We start from the raw sequence: 20,731 nt of genomic DNA, 5'->3' as shown, positions 1-20,731 counted from the left end.
TGTCTGTTTATGTCAAAGTAACACCACTCCCCAGCACCTTTCTGTTCATGTCAAAGTAACACCCACTCCCCAGCACCTGTCTGGTCATGTCAAAGTAACACCACTCCCCAGCACCAGTCTGTTCATGTCAAAGTAACACCCACTCCCCAGCACCTGTCTGTTTATGTCAAAGTAACACCCACTCCCCAGCACCTGTCTGTTCATGTCAAAGTAACACCCACTCCCCAGCACCTGTCTGTTCATGTCAAAGTAACACCACTCTCCAGCACCTGTCTGTTTATGTCAAAGTAACACCATTCTCCAGCACCTGTCTGTTTATGTCAAAGTAACACCCACTCCCCAGCACCTGTCTGTTTATGTCAAAGTAACACCCACTCCCCAGCACCTGTCTGTTTATGTCAAAGTAACACCCACTCCCCAGCACCTGTCTGTTTATGTCAAAGTAACACCCACTCCCCAGCACCTGTCTGTTTATGTCAAAGTAACACCACTCCCCAGCACCTGTCTGTTCATGTCAAAGTAACACCACTCCCCAGCACCTGTCTGTTTATGTCAAAGTAACACCCACTCCCCAGCACCTGTCTGTTTATGTCAAAGTAACACCCACTCCCTAGCACCTGTCTGTTCATGTCAAAGTAACACCACTCCCCAGCACCTGTCTGTTCATGTCAAAGTAACACCACTCTCCAGCACCTGTCTGTTTATGTCAAAGTAACACCCACTCCCCAGCACCTGTCTGTTTATGTCAAAGTAACACCCACTCCCCAGCACCTGTCTGTTCATGTCAAAGTAACACCCCTCCCCAGCACCTGTCTGTTTATGTCAAAGTAACACCCCTCTCAGGCAGCAGAAACATAATGAGGGAAACACAGCATGTTATGCCATATAAACTAGGCCTTAGGCATGAGTCACTACCATTGCCAGTGTGGTGTCATTGTCTTGGTTGAGAGGGTAACAGACGGCCAGACAGACAGACACACACCACAGACTGCTGCGTAAAACGTCTCAATCCCCACAGTCCTTCAGCTTGCTCTCTCAAGCTGTCATCTCTCTCAGCCCTGTGCGTCTCAGCTGTTGCTGTGTGGATACCGCAGTAAGCCTGCCAGGCTCACACACACACACACACACACACACACACACACACACACACACACACACACACACACACACACACACACACACACACACACACACAGACTGCTGCGTAAAACGTCTCAATCCCCACAGTCCTTCAGCTTGCTCTCTCAAGCTGTCATCTCTCTCAGCCCTGTGCGTCTCAGCTGTTGCTGTGTGGATACCGCAGTAAGCCTGCCAGGCTCCACACACACACACACACACACACACACACACACACACACACACACACACACACACACACACACACACACACACACACACACACACACACACACACACACACACACAGTCCACAGAAATGTGTCACGGCTTGGCGGAATGGGTGGTGAGGAACATGACATCCTATCACAGTCATGTGTCTGCCAGGGGGCCTGGTACAGTGTGAGGATTGGGAACAGGGTTTCCAGTATGTAGAGTAGGCATTGATACCGTAGCATGATGAGCATCACTTCAACTTTAATCTATGAAGAGCCTAACCTGTAGTGGTTTACATTTTTATACTAGTCAACTGACTAACTCTGCAACCATGTCTTCTAAATGACTAAAATGTTATATATAAATTGTAACAAGGTCGGGCCAGGGATGGCACAGCTTCATATTTAATATGCATTTTGCAGCAAAGCGCATGACTACTAACACACCAAGTAGGCCTACACTTGGTGGCAAGCGCTCTCCTTCTCTTTACATGTCTAGAGGAGAAGAAGAAGCCACAGGCCTACTACAGCTACTATTGCTCAGAGGTTAGTTAGAAGATCTGGCCTTATGCTGACACAGTGGATCCCTTTGTAAACACTTCCCCTGCCTTGACCCTTCATGCCGATGCCAGCAGCTTGTCAAGCTGGCTTTGTCTTATAGACTCCACCTGTATGGAAGGAAGATGCCTTATCTTATTATTTGCATCTGAGCAAAGTCCTTTGTCTGTAACAATAAAGCATCCAGTAACTGACTGACTAATGCAACTTGTAACATAGTTATAATAGAGGCACGAAATTGCACCACACACACACACGGAGAGAGAGAGAGAATGACAGAGAATGTCAGCTCTGTTTTCAATACCACAGAAAACTAAATTGTCCAAGACTGCTACCTGGTATTCTACTTCCAGGCTTCCGTTCTTCGTAGCTGTTTGGTAGAAACATTCTGTTCTACCTGCAGGGAGTTGAAACGTGAATTCAGTATCTTGGCTTTGTCCCAAGCCTAAAGTGAAGTCCACAGATACAACGAAACAAGACAGCAAATAGAGTCTTCCAGCAACGCTCAGATCAAACATGGAACCCATTTGTAGCCTAGAAGCGACTTTGGACTTCAGAAAAAGTTACAATCACTGTTGACTCATCGGTAGCCATGAATGCTTGTTCTTGTAGTCTAGTAGCCTACTTCGCTTCACTCATACCGCATTGTATACGTACATATTCCATAGACTGTCAGCGACCACGAGTTGTAGGCTATTTATTGCTTGTGATCAAAGTTAGTCATAGCAGGAATCATGTCGCCTACTTCACCGAACAACTAGCTTCAGATCAGTTCTGACCACTGTGCGCGCAACTGAAAGTGAGTCGATTTTTTTACATCTCATCCAACAAGATAACCTATTATATCGAAGTTAGATTAGACCACTGGCAGAAAAAAAGCTCACCCTGTTGCCCTTCTTTTACAATAACTTCACAAGTATCGCATGTGATTGACTGGAAGGGTGTGCAATACCAATGTATAGCAGTGGTGTGAAGTACTTAAGTAAAAATACTTTAAAGGACTACTTAAGTAGTTTTTTTGTATCTGTACTTTACTTTACTATTTATATTTTTGACAACTTTTACATTTAATTCACTACATTCCTAAATAATATAATGTACGTTTTACTCCATACATTTTCCCTGACACCCAAAAGTACTTGTTACATTTTCACAGAAAAATGGTCTAATTTACACTCTTATCAAGAGAACATGCCTGGGTATCTCTACTGCCTCTGATCTGGCGCCACTTCGTTTGTAAATTATGTCTGAGTGTTGGAGCATGACCCTGTCTATCCGTAAATAAATGAAAAAACAAGAAAATGATGCCGCCTGGTTGATTAATATAAGGGACTTGAAATAATTAATTTATACTTTTGCTTTGGATAATTAAGTATATTTTAGCAATGACATTTACTTTTGATAAGTACATAAGTATATTTAAATAAGTATAATTAAGTATATTTAAAACCAAATACTTTAAAAGATTTACTCAAGTAGTATTTTACTGGGTGACTCACTTTTACTTGAGTAACTTTCTACTAGGGTATCTTTACTTTTAGTAAAGTATGACAAATGGGTACTTTTTCCACCACTGCTTAATATAAGTATTTTTAAATGATTTATACTTTTACTTTTGATACTCAAATAGTATTTTACTTGGAATCTTTCACTTTTACTTGAGTCATTATCTATTAAGGTATTTTTTACTTTTACTCAAGTATGACAATTTGGTACTTTTTCCACAACTGGGGTTATGTCAGTAACCTCCATTAGCCGCTAGATTATGCCTGTAATAAACAGAGATGAATGGTTTATCTTTTGAATGGTTGAAGCTACAAAATATTATGACCCCATCACTGAAAGACATGACTGTCAGGAACACGTATATGTCCCTCTACAATGCCCAGAAGCCACTCAGAACAGAGTGGACAAGACCAGACACTACATCAGACTGCACAGAAGATCATACAAAATGATTGCCTGGTGATCTTCTGAACTTCCCATAACCTTGCATTTCAGTTACTTCAAACCATACTTTCTTCAGGTTGAAATACTTTCAAAAGTACTGTCAGACTCATTTGACCATTTAAAAAAAGTCAACATTGGCTTTTGATTATATCATCCTTTTTTTTTACATGGTGGGGTCACATGTTTTTTTTTAAATATCAAAAGAGTTTGGGAACCCCTGCCCTAACTTAACCCTAACCCTAACCTTAACCCCAAAACCTAACCTTAATCCTAACCCTAACCCAAAACCTAAACCTAGCTCCTAACCCAAACCGTATCTCCTACACCTAATTCTAACATCAACCCTAACTAAACCCCTTAGAAATAGTCAAAAGTACATTTGTTCACTATTATTTTCTGGTCGCCACAAGTATAGTTAAACACACACACACACACACACACACACACACACACACACACACACACACACACACACACACACACACACACACACACACACACACACACACACACACACACACACACACACACACACACACACACACACACACACACTTTGGTAAAATTTGGTCAGTCCACTTTGGTCTTGATTTGAACGTCAACAGAGGTTGATTTCCAGACCGGCCTTGATTTGTGCCAAAAATAATAGTCTAAAATTGGTTCAGATTTGGTCCGCTCTGGACCACCCCTGATTTGGCCTAAACATAGACATCTATGATTTCTTAAGATTTGGTCAGCTCTGGAGGGGCATATGTTTGGTTCAGATTTCGTCCTGTCTGGACTAACCACATTTTTATCAATGTCCATAAAATACGTATTCAACCTTCACTTAGAACTGAAAATGAACGTGACTTCAACGTCTGTAATTATTTCTTTTCAACTTCTTTCCAAAGTCATTTTGCTCACTCGTTTAATTAAAAAGAATTTGCCAGAATTGTCCACTCAGCAACCATTTCCACAGTTTTCCAAGGAGTCCTGGGTTCCATAGAATCAAGTAAAACATAAACATCACATAAATGTTGTCTAGATAAAAACACACATACACAAAGGCATACACATCATACCCAGTAGTAAACATACAAAAATGGATGAGGTTTACTCTTTGCCACTGATCTAAGATCAGATTTCTAACACCCCAGCCTGATAGCTAAGGGGATTGGAAAGGGTGCTGATCCTACATCTGATTATGAATATTATGAATATAGGTTCAGTTGTAGATTATTTTCACTAGTGGGTAATTGAAAAGTAAAATAATGGAAAATGACTTTTAGAACACACCTTAGAGAGCATGCTGAAACTAAATATGCCCCATGCTGTGTACCTTTTATTCACTTCCTGACATAGTAAACCCCAATCCATCTCCAAGTACCAAGCAGAGACACATTTTTCCAGTCTTTGGTATGACTTGACCACTCTCTACCAGATCAAATACTCATCATGAGAGTGGCTGAGAGTGAGTGAGAGGAAGTGTGAACAGAGAGACAAATTATTGCGAAACTCGATGTATGCTGTAGTAGGCTAGAGTAGGAGGGTGTTTGTAGTGTAGTGGGGAGGTGATCATACTCAGTGCATGGCCACTCTATAAGATGCTCATTTGCATTTGCCTCACTCTATCTGACTGATTGAAACTTAACACCAGAGGTAACCGTTCTCTCTCTGTCAAGATTTATTTTGGTTAAGACAAGTTTTGCTTTCTGTGACTGCTCTTTGGGGAGGTGGTCGTTTATGTGAAAGATTTCCACATTTCTCATATCTAGAAGTGGAATTTGTTTCTTCACTACTTTTTGTCTTGTCTTGTCTGCTGACAAGACAACCTGAGGAGTCATACTGTACAACCCACACTAGTGTTTGGTCTTGCTCTGGAAAATCTCTCTGTGTCTCTCGTTGTGTGCCGGGACCCCTGGTGCGTGGACCTCGCTCGTGTACTACTTGACTACCTCTTGGAGGATCCTTTTTCAGTTCCTTATAATCTCTGATCGGAGAGAACATGGCTGAGGGTGGTGTCCCGTACCCCTCCGTGTTCATGGTGGATAGCCATGCAGCCTACCCACCGCTGCCCCCCAAACCGAGACCTCCTGGTCGGGGTGGTGTGGCCCAAAGCCTGCTGTTCTTGCTGGTTGGTCTGGCTTTGTGTGGCTTGGCCATAGAGGCCTGCTTCATCTACCACCTCTACTCCAAACAGGGATCTGTGAGTATTATCACCATGAGGTGGCTGTCTACCCGTCTCCATCTCTGTTCTGTCTCCCTCAACATCTGAGAGTCTCTCTTCACACATCTCTCTCTCACAAATCTAGTAACAACTATGTATTCTTTCTACTGTGTTCTTTCATCTCTCACTGTTTTATTTCCCCCAATCTCTGTCTCTCAACCCCACAACGTGTACACTATTCTCAGAAACATCTTTCTTTCATTCCAAAATGAAAGTGAATACATTTCCAGTGTCATTAGTTGATGTGTTCTTTCTCTCTCACAAAATAATCTACAACCCATTTGCATCATCATATGGGGAACAATTACTTGATTAGATTTACTTCATAGTCGCAGTCGACAAGACTGAAATTATGCCGAATGCACAGTTACATTAAGACTATACTTTAAAAACCCAAGATACTACATTAAATTAATAAATGATTATTTATAAAGTCCCGTTTGGTTACCCAATCTCTATGTATTTTGTACAATGTAGTAATTTACTGTTGGCTTTTTACATTTGTTCATTTACTCCATTTTATTATGGCACTATCCTGGTTGAGAACAGAGTAATGGAACCTTGCTACAATTGGTTGTTTTGTTAGACTCTAATTGTGAAATAATTTTCCAAGTCTATAGGGAATAGAAACAAATATTAACTTCCGAGTTACCAGTGCATTATTCACGATGTAGATTTTTTATTGTTTCAATTTTGTTTTACGTACAAACAGGTCTCATGACAACATAGTGAAGTTCTGTCATGGTCAGCAGTTTCTGTCCAAAGCTTGAGTTGGGATTCCCCTTGATATACGCATTTAACAGTTTTATTCATTCTTGTACATTTGGCAACAGTTGAGATGGAGAAGTTTATCAGAATTGGGCATCATTTCGGAGAATATGAATATTCCGTGACGTACCAGGGGCCAGCATTCCGTGTTCCACAGAATTGGTTTGTTGGTCAGGTGTTTGTGGTTATGTTGAGCTTCATGTGACATAATTTCCCCTGACCCAATCTGGTGGCAAGTGTGCGATGGTTTATTGGAAGAGGATAGAGCTAACCTAGTCTCGATGCATGCACATGTACTGACAGGAAGACGGGGGTGGGGTGGTCTGGGGTGGGATGGGTGATCTACTTTGCTTAATTACCAGAAACCATAAGCAGTTCTGTTTATCTTTCCTGCATATCATCTAATAAAATGTAAAGGTCACATTGCTGAAGACCCAAAGAACCACTTAAATAGGAACAAATGAACATTCTCACACATACCTGTACTGTATTACCACAAACCTCTCTGTTCACTATGATGAAATCTCTATTCTCAACTGCAGGCGGAGTCAGGGTCAGCTGCTATGAGTATCCAAGGTATGTCTGAGACTATATCTTCTTCTCTTGTTCAAACACTGTGACAAAATGACAAGTGACTCATCTTTGGTAGAAGATCCCGACTGAGTATTTTGTACACATTTGATAAATGCATTTCTGAATCATTCACCTTCTAAAATGTGCATCACTTCAACATAAACTTTGTTCCCAAAACAGACCATGAGGAATTTCCGAAGGAGGTTCCCCCAACTTCAAGACCAAACCCTATTGTGTTGCCTTCAAAACCTGTTGCACATCTGACAGGTAAGACCATTGTCACCAGGCCATTTCAACTACACACAACCTTTTATATTAATATTTGGTCATGACAGAAGAGGGTGAAATAGAAGTATGTAGTAGTACATCAGATAGTATGGTGTTTGAAATAGTACATGAAGATATATTAAAATGACAGAAATTGACCTGCATTTGTTCTCCAGCTGGTCCTCAAACACCCCATGGAGATGGAGTCATGGTATGGAACATGCAGGCAGGACCAATCCTTCATGAAATGGAGTACAAAGATGGGAAGCTTGTCATCCAGAAGGAAGGCTACTACTACGTCTACTCTAAGATCTTCTTCAGTGAGGTCGATGTTGTGTTCACACACTCGGTCTGCAGAACTACTCCACGGTACCTTGGGAAGGACATTGAACTGCTTAAGTCCAGGAGATATCACCCCAAGTTTGGGAAAATGATGTCCACATCAAACAGCTACCTGGGAGGGGTGTTCCACCTCTTTGAAGATGACTCCCTCTTTGTCAAAGTGAAAAATGTCACTCAAGTTCGGATGCAACATTCCACAGAGAACGTGTTTGGTATCTATATGATATAATACGGGTTGATGATGAACATATTTTTTTTAGATAGCTGGCTGATTATCATTGGTTTAAGGCATAATAATACTGTAGGCCAATTTACATGTAATATTGCTACGCAGGGCCTTCCCCTTTCCCGGCACACTCTCATTTTCTTTAAACAAATCCTTGCATCAAGATGCATTTCGATGAGTGGAAAATGTACTGTTGAATAAAAAGCCATGTGCCATACACTAGGCTACAGTTGAGCAGAGGCGTTTTTAGGATTTCCACACATGGATTTTTTTTAGCAGGGTCGTAAAATAATCGGCCTTTGAAAAAAGGCGTGTCATGCAGTTCTAAGTCATTTACATGAAAGACATTGGTTGAATCATTTTATTACCACACAACTGACTGAAATGGCTGGCTACTCTGACACTGACCAACTGAGATCAATCTGGTCTTGAATTCAAACAAACAATAGCCCAGGCCAATGAAGCGACACACAGATTGTACAATATTCAGAGGAAAGGTTACTAAATAAAATGTTGAGTGGCACACTGATTCACCTTATGATGAAGATGAAGCCATAGGCTTCTCACGGTGAGGGCTGATGCGCTAGCTGTGGCAATAGCCTATCTCAAGATGAGCTACTTTGAAAAAACAGTGCTGTTGTTAGCTAAAAATTGGGAGTTGTTAAGAATTTTTTTTTATTGGTTCTAAAGACTGATTAGTCTTCTCTTTTCACCAGTAGGCATTTGTTTTCCAAACAGTGTGTTTTTCCCACAATTTAATTTTGAAATCTACAATCCATAGATCCATAGATGGCAGTTCCCATTCAAGTCAGAACTGGCATCCATTGCTAGTGTACCCATGAGTTTAACAGTCAAATCCCCAGGGTAAGAGGTTACAAAACACTTCAATGGAGTATATATCTATGGCCAAAAAGCAACAAGCTGTAGCCTATTTGGGGCACATGACCTTCCTGACTGTAGGCATACCAGTAACTGCCAAAATAAAGGAAATACATGAGTAACCAAGGGATACAGTATGTTATGGTATGGGGTGCGTTTTCCTGGCATGGTTTATATCCACATGTATAATCTCAGGAGCATTGAAGCTGTTCTGGAAGCTCATGGTGGCAGCACCCTTTTAAGACACTTTTTGTTGGTGTAATTGTGGAAGACATCTGTATGTGCTTGTGATAAAACTTAATTCACAGTTTTTTTTAAATAAACGATTTATCCTCTGTGGCTAAATTATGCTCTTTGGTGTATTTTGAACATTGAGAGCCGGTGCCTGTGGTTGGATAAAAAAAAAATATATATATAAAATACAAAGTATTATTATTTTTTGCCTCTTGGTGTAATGGTTTTCTTGTGGGGAAAGAGAGGCGGACCAAAATGCAGCATGGTTAGTTTTGTGCATCTTTAATAAAGATGAAAGTACTACAATCTACAAAACAAGAAACGCGAAAAAACCAAAACAGTCCTATCTGGTGCCACAAACACAAAGACAGGAACAATCACCCACGAACACACAGTGAAACCCAGGATACCGAAGTATGACTCTCAATCAGAGACAACTAATGACACCTGCCTCTGATTGAGAACCATACTAGGCCGAAACATAGAAATACCCAAAATATAGAACAAACAAACATAGACTGCCCACCCAACTCACGCCCTGACCATACTAAATAAAGACAAAACAAAGGAAATAAAGGTCAGAACGTGACACTTGGGCCAGGTCCTTGACTCACACAATTGACCAGTCCTATTTATTTATCATTATTATGCACTTATTTTTTTAAATGATTAATCAATTACCCAATCAGGACTGGGGACCCCCTACCTCCTCTCCTCCCCCCATCTGATGATTAATAGGGAGGCAGCAGGCAGCAGCTAGACTTGAGAGCAGGGTCCTGAGTCTTCCTGTGATTGAGTATTGAGTGAAAAAGTATAAAATATATGCTACAGATATAATATATACTACATATAATATATACAGTGCCTTGATTACACACAGGTGGATTGTATTTATCATCATTAGTCATTTAGGTCAACATTGGATCATTCAGAGATCCTCACTGAACTTCTGGAGAGAGTTTGCTGCACTGAAAGTAAAGTGGCGGAATAATTTTGCACGCCCAATTTTTCAGTTTTTGATTTGTTATAAAAGTTTGAAATATCCAATAAATGTCGTTCCACTTCATGATTGTGTCCCACTTGTTGTTGATTCTTCACAAAAAAATACAGTTTTATATCTTTATGTTTGAAGCCTGAAATGTGGCAAAAGGTCGCAAAGTTCAAGGGGGCCGAATACTTTCGCAAGGCACTGTATATATATAACATATAATATATACAGTATATATTTCCTTAATAATTAAACATTTATTTAAAAACAAAAAAATGAATTGCTGCCTCTTGGGCCCCGCCCCCAATGGGCCTGGACACAGATGTTTCAGCCCTGATAAACCCCTGCATTAATCCGGCCCTGTTGCTAAGGTAAATCATAAAATTGGATAAAATTATAATATATTGATTGATTTAGTTTTTGTAGAATAAAACAATTTTTTATCAGTTTTGGTGGTGAAAGTGCTGAATTACATTATTAGGGATGTTTGTATTCACTCAGTGTTACTTCTCTTTTGTAAGTAGTGTTGTTATTGATGGGGGTTTTGGTCAGGAGGTACCACATTATGTTGATAGAATGCCCTCAAGAACAAGAACAAAAGAAGTGTATGAACGTTACCTCTGTATGCTCGGGTTCAATGCATATTTACAGACCTCCGCTCTTTATTCTCTGACTTGTATGTTATATTGACCTGATTCAAAATAAGATATATATATATAATAGTATAAGGAAATACATAATATAGATATAGAGAAAAATATTTAGATATTTAGATAATTCGATATATTGACAAGTAGATATATTCCACGTTTTTGAAACGATTTAAGAATACCTGATATTCAGGTAAGTTGCATGTAAACCACTGCATAGTGTTTTCATTTTTTTTAAATGAACCTTTATTTAATCAGAAGGGCTCATTGAGATTAAAATCTCTTTTTCAAGAGCGCCCTGGCCAAGATAGGCAGCACCAAGTCATTACAAAAAATTACAGACAGACAATATGAAAAACTACAAGTAATCTAGTAAAAACCATTGAATTCACAAGAGTATAAAACAGCAAATTAAAAACATTGACAGGTCAGGGAATCAGCCTCAAAATCCTTCATCAGTGATTTAAAACCACCAATGTTTTTATGTGTTCATGATAAGGTCAAATGTTGGACTATCTATTTCCCTCTTTGTATACCCTCCATAAAATGACCAAGTAATTAACTCATTTCAATACCCTCGACATGTTGTATTTCACCTTTTCGTGTTTTATATTTATTTAACATTTTATACAAATGTAAAGTAGTCATTGTCCTCCATATTCTGATAAACATGACATATCAACTTCCATATATAGTGAAAAATAAAAAATAATATATGTTTTTTTCTTCTTCTTGGACGCTAATGCTATGCAAGCAGTAGGCTATAGCTGTAACACATACTGTGTATTTTGTATATTCTATCCTGCAAATATTCAAATAAATAAATGTTGAATTTTTTATCTTTCTTACGATTCTGTGTGAGCATTATTTGTTACTTTAATTGATCCACAAAAATATATGCATGCAGGCATGTAATCACAAACAGACATACAGAGTCATCGTGTAACTAAAGCGGGGCTTCAGTAGCAGCGGATGCTGCACCCACTCAGTTGCATCTTAGACAGTCAGCCTGCGACCACTCGAGGTGAAAACCACTTCTCTTTTCACCGTCCCCCATCCCTACCCCTGCAATACAGTGAAGCATATAATCCCCCCTTATACAGTGTCTTTACTCCATTTTACTGACATATAGAACAAATGCCTCAGAGGTCTCAAATCAACAGTAATAGATAAGAGTAAGGTATGCGACCTGAGTATATGACAGTATGTGACCTGTGTTCGCATAGAGATTGTTATCTTGTTTCCCTGACCTGATTAACTTGTTTACTGGTGACAGAGGTGATAAGACTGCACTGTGCAGGTTTTAGAGCAATGCTAAACACATTTGATCACAACTTTGATATTACTTCCCTATCAAAAGTATCTGAAAACACGTAACAAAATGCATTTCCAATGTCTTTCCTAACCGGCTCTGCATTTCGTATTGGATGTGTGTATTCTGTTTACGTTCTGCAGGGCTCATCTGTAAAAGAGACCTGGATCTCAATATGAATCCCTGTTAAAATAAAGGTTAAATTAAAAATGTATACCATGCAATCATATACATTCACACTCACATTATACAAATATTGTTCCTACAGTACCAGTCAAAAGTTTGGACACACCTACGCAATCAAGGGTTTTTCTTTATTTTTTTTTACTATTTTCTACATTGTAGAATAATAGCGAAGACATCAAAACTATGAAAAAACACATATGGAATCATTTAGTGACCAAAAAATTGTCAAACAAATCAATTTGAAATTCTTCAAAATAGCCACCCTTTGCCTTGATGACAGCTTTGCACACTCTTGGCATTCTTTCAACCAGTTCCAACAGTCCAACTCATCCCAAACCATCTCAATTGGGTTGAGGTCGGGTGATTGTGGAGGCCAGGTCTTCTGATGCAGCACTCCGTCACTCTCCTTCTTGATCAAATAACCCTTAAACACCCTGGAGGTGTGTTGGGTCATTGTACTGTTAAAAACAAATGATAGTCCCACTAAGCGCAAACCAGATGGGATGGCATATCGTTGTAGAATGCTGTGGTAGCCATGCAGGTTAAGTGTGCCTTGAGTCACCAGCAAAGCACCCCAACACCATCACATCTCCTCCTCCATGCTTCACGGTGGGAACCACACATGCGGAGATCATCCGTTCACCTACTATGTGTCTCACAAAGACACAGCGGTTGGAACAACAACTAAAAATCTCCAAACAACAGATTTCCACCGGTCTAATGTCCATTGCACATGTTTCTTGGCCCAAGCAAGGAACTTCTTTTTAGATGTGTCCTTTTTCTTTGTAGCAATTTGACGATTAAGGACTGATTCACGCAGTCTCCTCAGTTGATGTTGAGATGTGTCTGTTACTTGAACTCTGTGAAGCATTTATTTGGGCTGCAATCTGAGGTGCAGTTAATTGCAGATTTCTGAGGATTTTAATTGCAGATTTCTGACCCGTAGCACCCACGTCTGAAACAATGCGCGGCCTCCGACCTCAAGGCACTACAGAGAGTAGTGCGTATGGCCCAGTACATCACTGGGGCCAAGCTTCCTGCCATCCAGCACCTCTATACCAGGCGGTGTCAGAGGAAGGCTTTAAAAATTGTCAAAAACTCCAGCCACCTTAGTCACGGACTGTTCTCTCTGCTACCGCCCGGCAAGCGGTACCGGAGCGCCAAGTCTAAGTCCAAAAAGCTTCTTAACAGCTTCTACCCCCAAGTCATAAGACTCCTGAACAGCTAATCCAAGGGCTACCCAGACCCCTCTTTTACGCTGCTGCTCATCTCTGTTTATTATCTATGCATAGTCACTTTAACTCTACCTACATGTACATATTACCTCAATTAACTCAACTAACCGATGCCCCCGCACATTGATTCTGTACCAAAACCCCCTGTATATAGCCTCGCTATTGTTATTTTACCCCTGCTGTTGAATTATTTGTTACTTTATCTATTTTTTTCTTAAAACCTCTTAAAGCATTGTTGGTTAAGGGCTTGTAAGTAAGCATTTCACTGTAGGGTATACCTGTATTCGGCGCATGTGACAAATAAAATTTGAGTTGACTGTCATTTCTCTTTGCTTATTTGAGCTGTTCTTGCTATAATATGTTCTTGGTCTTTTACCAAATAGGGCTATATTCTGTATACCAACTCTACCTTGTCACAACACAACTGACTGGTTTAAACACATTAAGAAGGGAATACATTCCACAAATTCACATTTAACAAGGCACACCTGTTAATTCAAATGCAATCCAGGTGACTACCTCATTAAGCTGGTTGAGAGAATCCCAAGAGTGTGCAAAGCTGTTATCAAGGCAAAGGGTGGCTACTTTGAAAGATTTCAAATATAAAATATATTTTGATTTGTTTAACAGTTTTTTGGTTACTACATGATTCCATGTGTGTTATTTCATAGTTTTGATGTCTTCACTATTATTCTACAATGTAGAAAATAGTAAAAATAAAGAAAAAGCCTTGAATGAGTAGGTGTGTTCAAACTTTTGACTGGTACTGTATATGTTCATACAAAACTTTCAATCACTCATTCACATACACTCGCACTCTCAAGTGAAGCTTTTTTTGTAGTCCTGAGAACATCTTTGTGTCTTTGTCTTGCTCTTTCCTCTCACCTCTGTCCTATTCTAAGAAGCAGCTCTTTGAGGTCTCCCCCGGTGCAGGCGTGTGTTGTATATTAGTAAACTGAAGAGGAAGTGGAGGTGGGGGTTCTGGGTGCTGGCTGGGGGCGATGCAAGCAGCTCAGTATATCTGTTGTTTCGCTGATTCATGGCCTTTCTCTCTCTGGAAGTTTCCAACCCATGTACTGGGGACAAGTACATTTACGAACCAAGTAGGGTGCGTGTGAAGGGGTTTAGATGAGCAGCTAATATGATATTGAACCCATCCCCCTCAGTAATCATCTCTACAATGATCCAAATGTTTGTTTAATCAAATACACTTGTGTCACTGTTCTGGTATGAACTTGGCTGGTGTTTCTACAGGTGTAATTTCAATCATAAGAATGTCTATTCTGTGAACATAAAGTCCCAAATGGCATCACATTCCCTATATAGTGCACTACTTTTGACCATAGGGCTCTGGTCAAAGATAATGCACTATATATAGGAAATAGGGTGTGATTTGGGACACATACTGACTTAGGCCTCAGTTTAAAACAGCATGTTGAGACATGTCATAATGTTACAGTGTACGACTGTGTCCATACTTGAGTCATCACCACATCTTCAACCTTCAGTGGTCTAACCAGGAAAGACAGAGATGACTGTATGAGATGCAGTTGGATTTTCCAGTTCTTACTGTTCTTGACTACTTATCCTGTCCTTAATGGCTCAGCTAAGCATGTTGAAAATGTAGGCCTGTAGCAGCCATTTCATTTGAAGTCATCAACCAACCATGAAGTGGAACATTTATGAAGGAATATCTATACAATTAGGCCTATAGCAGTTTGAAGAGGCAACACGTTCAGATTTGTCCGTTAGTTTTATTGATCATGTGTTTCCTACAACCTTTGGAAATACCTGGGTTGAGAAAGGTATTGTGTTGAGTAATGTCAGTGAGAAATGTTGTGAGACCCCAGAGAATAAATGTGGTCCTACTTAAAGCTAAACACTGCTCCCTGGTGTCTCCTTCAAATACAACAGCATCTTATTCTATATGGAACCAAACAGAGACTGGATTGTTGTATCCAATTTGTGTTGGCACATATTCCATTTGAGTTAATGTGTACAGTAAAATATATTTATTTAGTTAAATATGAACAAAGAAGTAATGCACATTGATTGCATATTGAGGTACCTAACCCTAATATGGTTCAGGGGCGCTTTACTATTTGGGCTGACCCTGTAAAACAACACATTTCACTGCACCTATCCTGTGAATGTGACAATAAAAAATAAAACAACTGTGTGTGTGTGGGGGGGGGGGGTCCTCAACTTTCAACATTTCACTTGAAACTACTGCTAAGTTTCAAAAGAAAGGAAACACTAACATAAAGCGTCTTAATAGGACGTTGGACCACCACAAGCTGCTAAAGCCGCCAGAACAGCTTCAATGTGCCTAGACATAGTGTCTGAAACTCTGCTGGAGGGATGCCACACCATTCTTCCACAAGAAATTCCATCATTTGGTGTTCTGTTGGTGGTGGTGGAAAACGCTTTCTCAGGCGCTGCTCCAGAAACTCCATAAGTGTTCAATTGGATTGAGATCTGGTGACAAACACACACACACACACACACACACACACACACACACACACACACACACACACACACACACACACACACACACACACACACACACACACACACACACACACACACACACACACACACAAACACAAACACAAACACACACACACTTTAAACCCCTTTGAGACCCCTCTTTCAAAGTCACTGTGATCTCTTTGTCTAGCCAGGGTAGCCAAAAAAATGTTCAACTAGCCATTTTATACATGACCCTAAGAATGATGGGATGTTTTAATTGCTTACCTAACTCAGGATCCACCTGTGTGGAAGCACCTGCTTTCAATATACTTTGTATCCCTCATTTACTCCAGTGTTTCCTTTATTTTGTCAGTTACCTATACATGCCATGATGAATGTGTTCCACACTGTTAGATATATATGTGAGTATCATTTCACAGTTGGGTTGCATGATTTCATATGCTCTCTCCAGAAACATTGGCACGCAAACTATGAATTCTGGATAATCATATTTGAATGTTTCAATATCATTTTCCATTGACTGGGAGAGATAGAGCATTAGAAAGAAAGAGTGTTAGAAAGGAAAGAGAGAGAGATAGAAAGAGAGATAAGAGCAAATAAACATTTTGAGGAAACTGTCATGATGACGTCTTAGTGTGTGGAAATAAGAAGCAGAGGCAACGCGGACTGCATCCGTACTGAAACACACAAAACACTCTCTCTCTCGTGTGGACTTGCCCATATCTCCTGTCTTTAACCTCACATCTGGCAGTGGAAAGTCATCACATTAAGAAACGTGGTCTAGGCTTCCTCATGAAACCTCACCAAGGAGTGGGTGGACGCAAGTCTCTGATCTCTGTTTACGTGGGACAGCATTCTGGATAAACTCAGAGCGTAATCGGAATCTGTGGTTTTAACAGCTAATGTTACAATGATTAGAAATATGTAAGGTTATCGTTGAAATGGAGAAAAAAAAATTAAAACCCCAACGACTGGAAAAATATGTGTTGTGTCTGGGTTGTGATGAGTCATGCTGTGCTACACAACACTTTCTCTCCCTCCTGAAAGGATATAAGTAGATAATATCACTCATTTGATGTGTTGTGTGATACCTCTGTGACAGTTTACAATATAAGCCAATATAAGATCTTCTTCACTTAGCTCTCAGCCTCTGGAGGGTTCCTCAACAGCATAGTTAAAGGGAGGGCCCTTGAATGTATTATTCAACCAACATGTGGGGGGGACACACTGTAAGGACCTCCTATTTTCACTTGATCTCTGGGGTCTCATGTTTCAGTAAGTCACACAACTATACAGATGTAGGATCTTAATTTGAGCCAGTTGGTTACAGCAGGAAAATAATCCCTTAGCACCAGGAAATGTGAATTATTATGTGTTTTATAATTAATAGACATTTCTTTAGGGGTACAGTGCATTCGGAAAGAATTCAGACCCCTTGACTTTTTTCACATTTTGTTACGTTACAACCTTATTCTAAAATTGATTAAATCAAATGTTTGTCTCATCAATCTACACACAATACCCCATAATGACAGGTTTTTAGAAATTTCAGAAAATTTATTAATAATACAGAAATACCGTATTTACATAAGTATTCAGACCCTTTGGTATGAGACTCTCATCATTCTTCAATGGAAGAAGTTTGGAACCACCAAGCCTCTTCCTAGAGCTTGCCACCCGACCAAACTGAGCAATCAGGGGAGAAGGGCCTTCTTCAGGGAGGTGACCAAGAATCCGATGGTCACCCTGACAGAGCTCCAGAGTTCCACTGTGGAGATGGGAGAACCTTCCAGAAGGACAACCATCTCTGTAGCACTCCACCAATCACGCCTTTATGGTAGAGTGACCAGACGGAAGCCAATCCTCAGTAAAAGGCACATGACAGCCCACTTGGAGTTTGCCAAAAGGCACCTAAAGACTCTAAGACCATGAAAAACAAGAGTGTCTAATCTGATGAAACCAAGATTGAACTATTTGGCCTGAATGCCATGCGTTACGTCTGGAGGAAACCTGGCACCATCCCTACGGTGAAGCATGGTGGTGGCAGCATCATGCTGTGGGGATGTTTTTCAGCGGCAGGCACTGGGAAACTAGTCAGGATCGAGGGAAAGATGAACAGAGCAAAGTACAGAGAGATTCCTAATGAAAACCTGCTCAGGACCTCAGACTGGGACGAAGGTTCACCTTCCAACAGGGCAATGACCCTAAGCACACAGCCAAGACAACGCAGGAGTGGCTTCGGACAAGTCTCTGAATGTCCTGAGTGGCCCAGGCAGAGCCTGGACTTGAATCCGATCAAATGTCTCTGGAGAGACCTGAAAATAGCTGTGCACCGATACTCTCCATCCAACCTGACAGAGCTTGAGAGAATCTGCAGAGAAGAATGGGAGAAACTCCCCAAATACAGGTGTGCCAAGCTTGTAGCGTCATACCCAAGAAGACTCGAGGCTGTAATCGCTGCCAAAGGTGCTTCAACAAAGTACTGAGTAAAGGGTCTGAATACTTATGTAAATGTCATATTTCTGTTTTGTTTTTTTATACATTTGCAAACATTTCTAAAAACTTATTTTTGCTTTCTCATTATGGGTTATTGTTTATAGATTGATGAGGGGAAATGTCACGTTCTGACCTTAGTTCCTTTGTTTTGTCTTTTGTTTTAGTATGGTCAGGGCATGATTTGGGTGGGTTGTCTATGTTAGTTTTTCTATGATTGTCTATTTCTGTGTTTGGCCTGGTATGGTTCTCAATCAGAGGCAGCTGTCAATCGTTGTCCCTGATTGAGAACCATATTTAGGTAACTTGTTTTCGATTGTGTTTTGTGGGTGTTTGTTTTCAGTCTGTTTGTCTACACCAGGCAGAACTGTTCTGGTTGTTTCTTTGTTGTTTTGTTATTCAGTTTTCATTAAATAAGATGAACACTTACCACACTGAGCTTTAGTCCTCACCTTCTTCCCACGATAGCCGTTACAAGAAAAACAATTTAATACATTTTAGAATGAGGCTGTAATGTAACAAAATGTGGAAAAAGTCAAGGGGTCTGAATACTTTCTGAATGCGCTGTAGATACAGTTCTCTTAATGGAAAATCAAGTCTGAAATTTCAGTGTAGAAATTACAAACTTTAGAAGCCTTTTTAAACCTCAAATACACAAGTTATTCTACAACATGGGGATCAAATGATGATCCTACATCTGTAGTTCAATATGACCCTTATTTCACTGTGTTGGTAATGATTCACATCTTGTGGTTTCACATCTGTTTATAATAGCTCTCACCCCCTACAGCATTGGTATGACACCATTAGACTTAAATGTATTTGTGCTTTACTTTTATATAATTTCACAACATGTCATGATTTAGTCCTCATTTCTGTAATTATGGCTTCAAACAAACAAGCCATATACAAGTCAATTATTCTACTTCATTTATTTGCTTGGAGAAAAAAAATCCAGTGCTTTCTTAATATAATAGATTACATTCATGTTTCCCAGCGGGAACTTCACTTGTGGAATTAGTAACAACGTACATTTTATCCTAGTTTATTTGGCGCTATAAAGTAGGTTTCCATCCAATTTGCGTTAGATTTTCATGCTAATATTCTAAAATCTGCTAAAACGATATGTGCATTCCCCCGCCAGAGATGTTTCCATCAAACATACTTTTTTATGTGCTTTGGCAAAGTGGGTGGGATTATATCCTGCCTGTTTGGCCCAGTGTCTCCTGACCCCTCCTGTCTCAGCCTCCAGTATTTATGCTGCAGTAGTTTATGTGTCTAGGGGGCCTAGGGTCCGTCTGTTATATCTGGAGTACTTCTCCTGTCTTATCGGGTGTCCTGTGTGAATTTAAGTATGCTCTCTCTAATTCTCTCTTTCTCTCTTTCTTTCTCTCTCTCTCTCTCGGGGGACCTGAGCCCTGGGACCATGCCTAGGACAGGAGTACCTGGCATGATGACTCCTTGCTGACCCCAGTCCACCTGGCCGTGCTGCTGCTCCAGTTTCAACTGTTCTGCCTGCGGCTATGGAACCCTGACTTGTTCACCGGACGTGCTACCTGTCCCAGACCTGCTGTTTTCAACTCTCTAGAGACAGCAGGAGTGGTAGAGATACTCTTAATGATCGGCTATGAAAAGCCAACTGACATTTACTCCTGAGGTGCTGACTTGTTGCACCCTCGACAACTACTTTGATTATTATTATTTATGAACATTTGAACATCTTGGCCATGTTCTGTTATAATCTCCGCCCGGCACAGCCAGAAGAGGACTGGCCACCCCTCATAGCCTGGTTCCTCTCTAGGTTTCTTCCTAGGTTTTGACCTTTCTAGGGAGTTTTTCCTAGCCACCATGCTTCTACATCTGCATTGCTTGCTGTTTGGGGTTTTAGGCTGGGTTTCTGTACAGCACTTTGAGATATCAGCTGATGTAAGAAGGGCTATATAAATACATTTGATTTGAGATACCAACATAATGCGATTATTGAATAAGAGCAATATTATTTGTATTTGTCAAAAGGCAGCCAAGAATCGATCA

At 40.3% G+C, this 20,731-nt stretch overlaps 2 protein-coding genes across 3 annotated transcripts in view; one reads left to right on the top strand and one right to left on the bottom strand.

Moving 5' to 3' along the window:
- LOC135555274 (transmembrane emp24 domain-containing protein 1-like) overlaps nt 1-2,706 on the bottom strand; it is a 30,146-nt gene extending 27,440 nt beyond the window's left edge. The window contains exon 1 of one of the 2 annotated variants that reach the window (XM_064987595.1): nt 2,225-2,706. In XM_064987595.1, coding sequence (XP_064843667.1) covers nt 2,225-2,416 — 192 coding nt within the window. In that variant the 5' untranslated portion in view covers nt 2,417-2,706. The remainder of the gene's footprint in view (nt 1-2,224) is intronic. The other variant, XM_064987596.1, reaches the window with a different exon arrangement.
- A 1,692-nt stretch (nt 2,707-4,398) lies between these two features.
- LOC135555273 (tumor necrosis factor ligand superfamily member 14-like) lies at nt 4,399-9,442 on the top strand. The gene is made up of 4 exons (XM_064987594.1): nt 4,399-6,027; nt 7,359-7,392; nt 7,570-7,656; nt 7,833-9,442. The coding sequence occupies exons 1-4, from the start codon at nt 5,827-5,829 to the stop codon at nt 8,225-8,227; spliced, it is 717 nt and encodes a 238-aa protein (XP_064843666.1). The 5' UTR covers nt 4,399-5,826; the 3' UTR covers nt 8,228-9,442.
- Nucleotides 9,443-20,731: the final 11,289 nt, after the last annotated feature.

Source organism: Oncorhynchus masou, chromosome 15, assembly GCF_036934945.1.
Source record: "Oncorhynchus masou masou isolate Uvic2021 chromosome 15, UVic_Omas_1.1, whole genome shotgun sequence".
NCBI lineage: Eukaryota > Metazoa > Chordata > Actinopteri > Salmoniformes > Salmonidae > Oncorhynchus > Oncorhynchus masou.
Note: the sequence above shows the minus strand (reverse complement) of the source record. Positions and strands in the feature narration are given on the sequence as shown.

Coding starts and splice junctions, on each gene's coding strand:
- LOC135555273 (XM_064987594.1), top strand. CDS start 5,827: ATGGCTGAGGGTGGTGTCCCGTACCCCTCCGTGTTCATGGTGGATAGC. Junction 7,393..7,569: donor AGCTGCTATGAGTATCCAAG/GTATGTCTGAGA, acceptor TTCCCAAAACAG/ACCATGAGGAATTTCCGAAG. Junction 7,657..7,832: donor ACCTGTTGCACATCTGACAG/GTAAGACCATTG, acceptor TTTGTTCTCCAG/CTGGTCCTCAAACACCCCAT.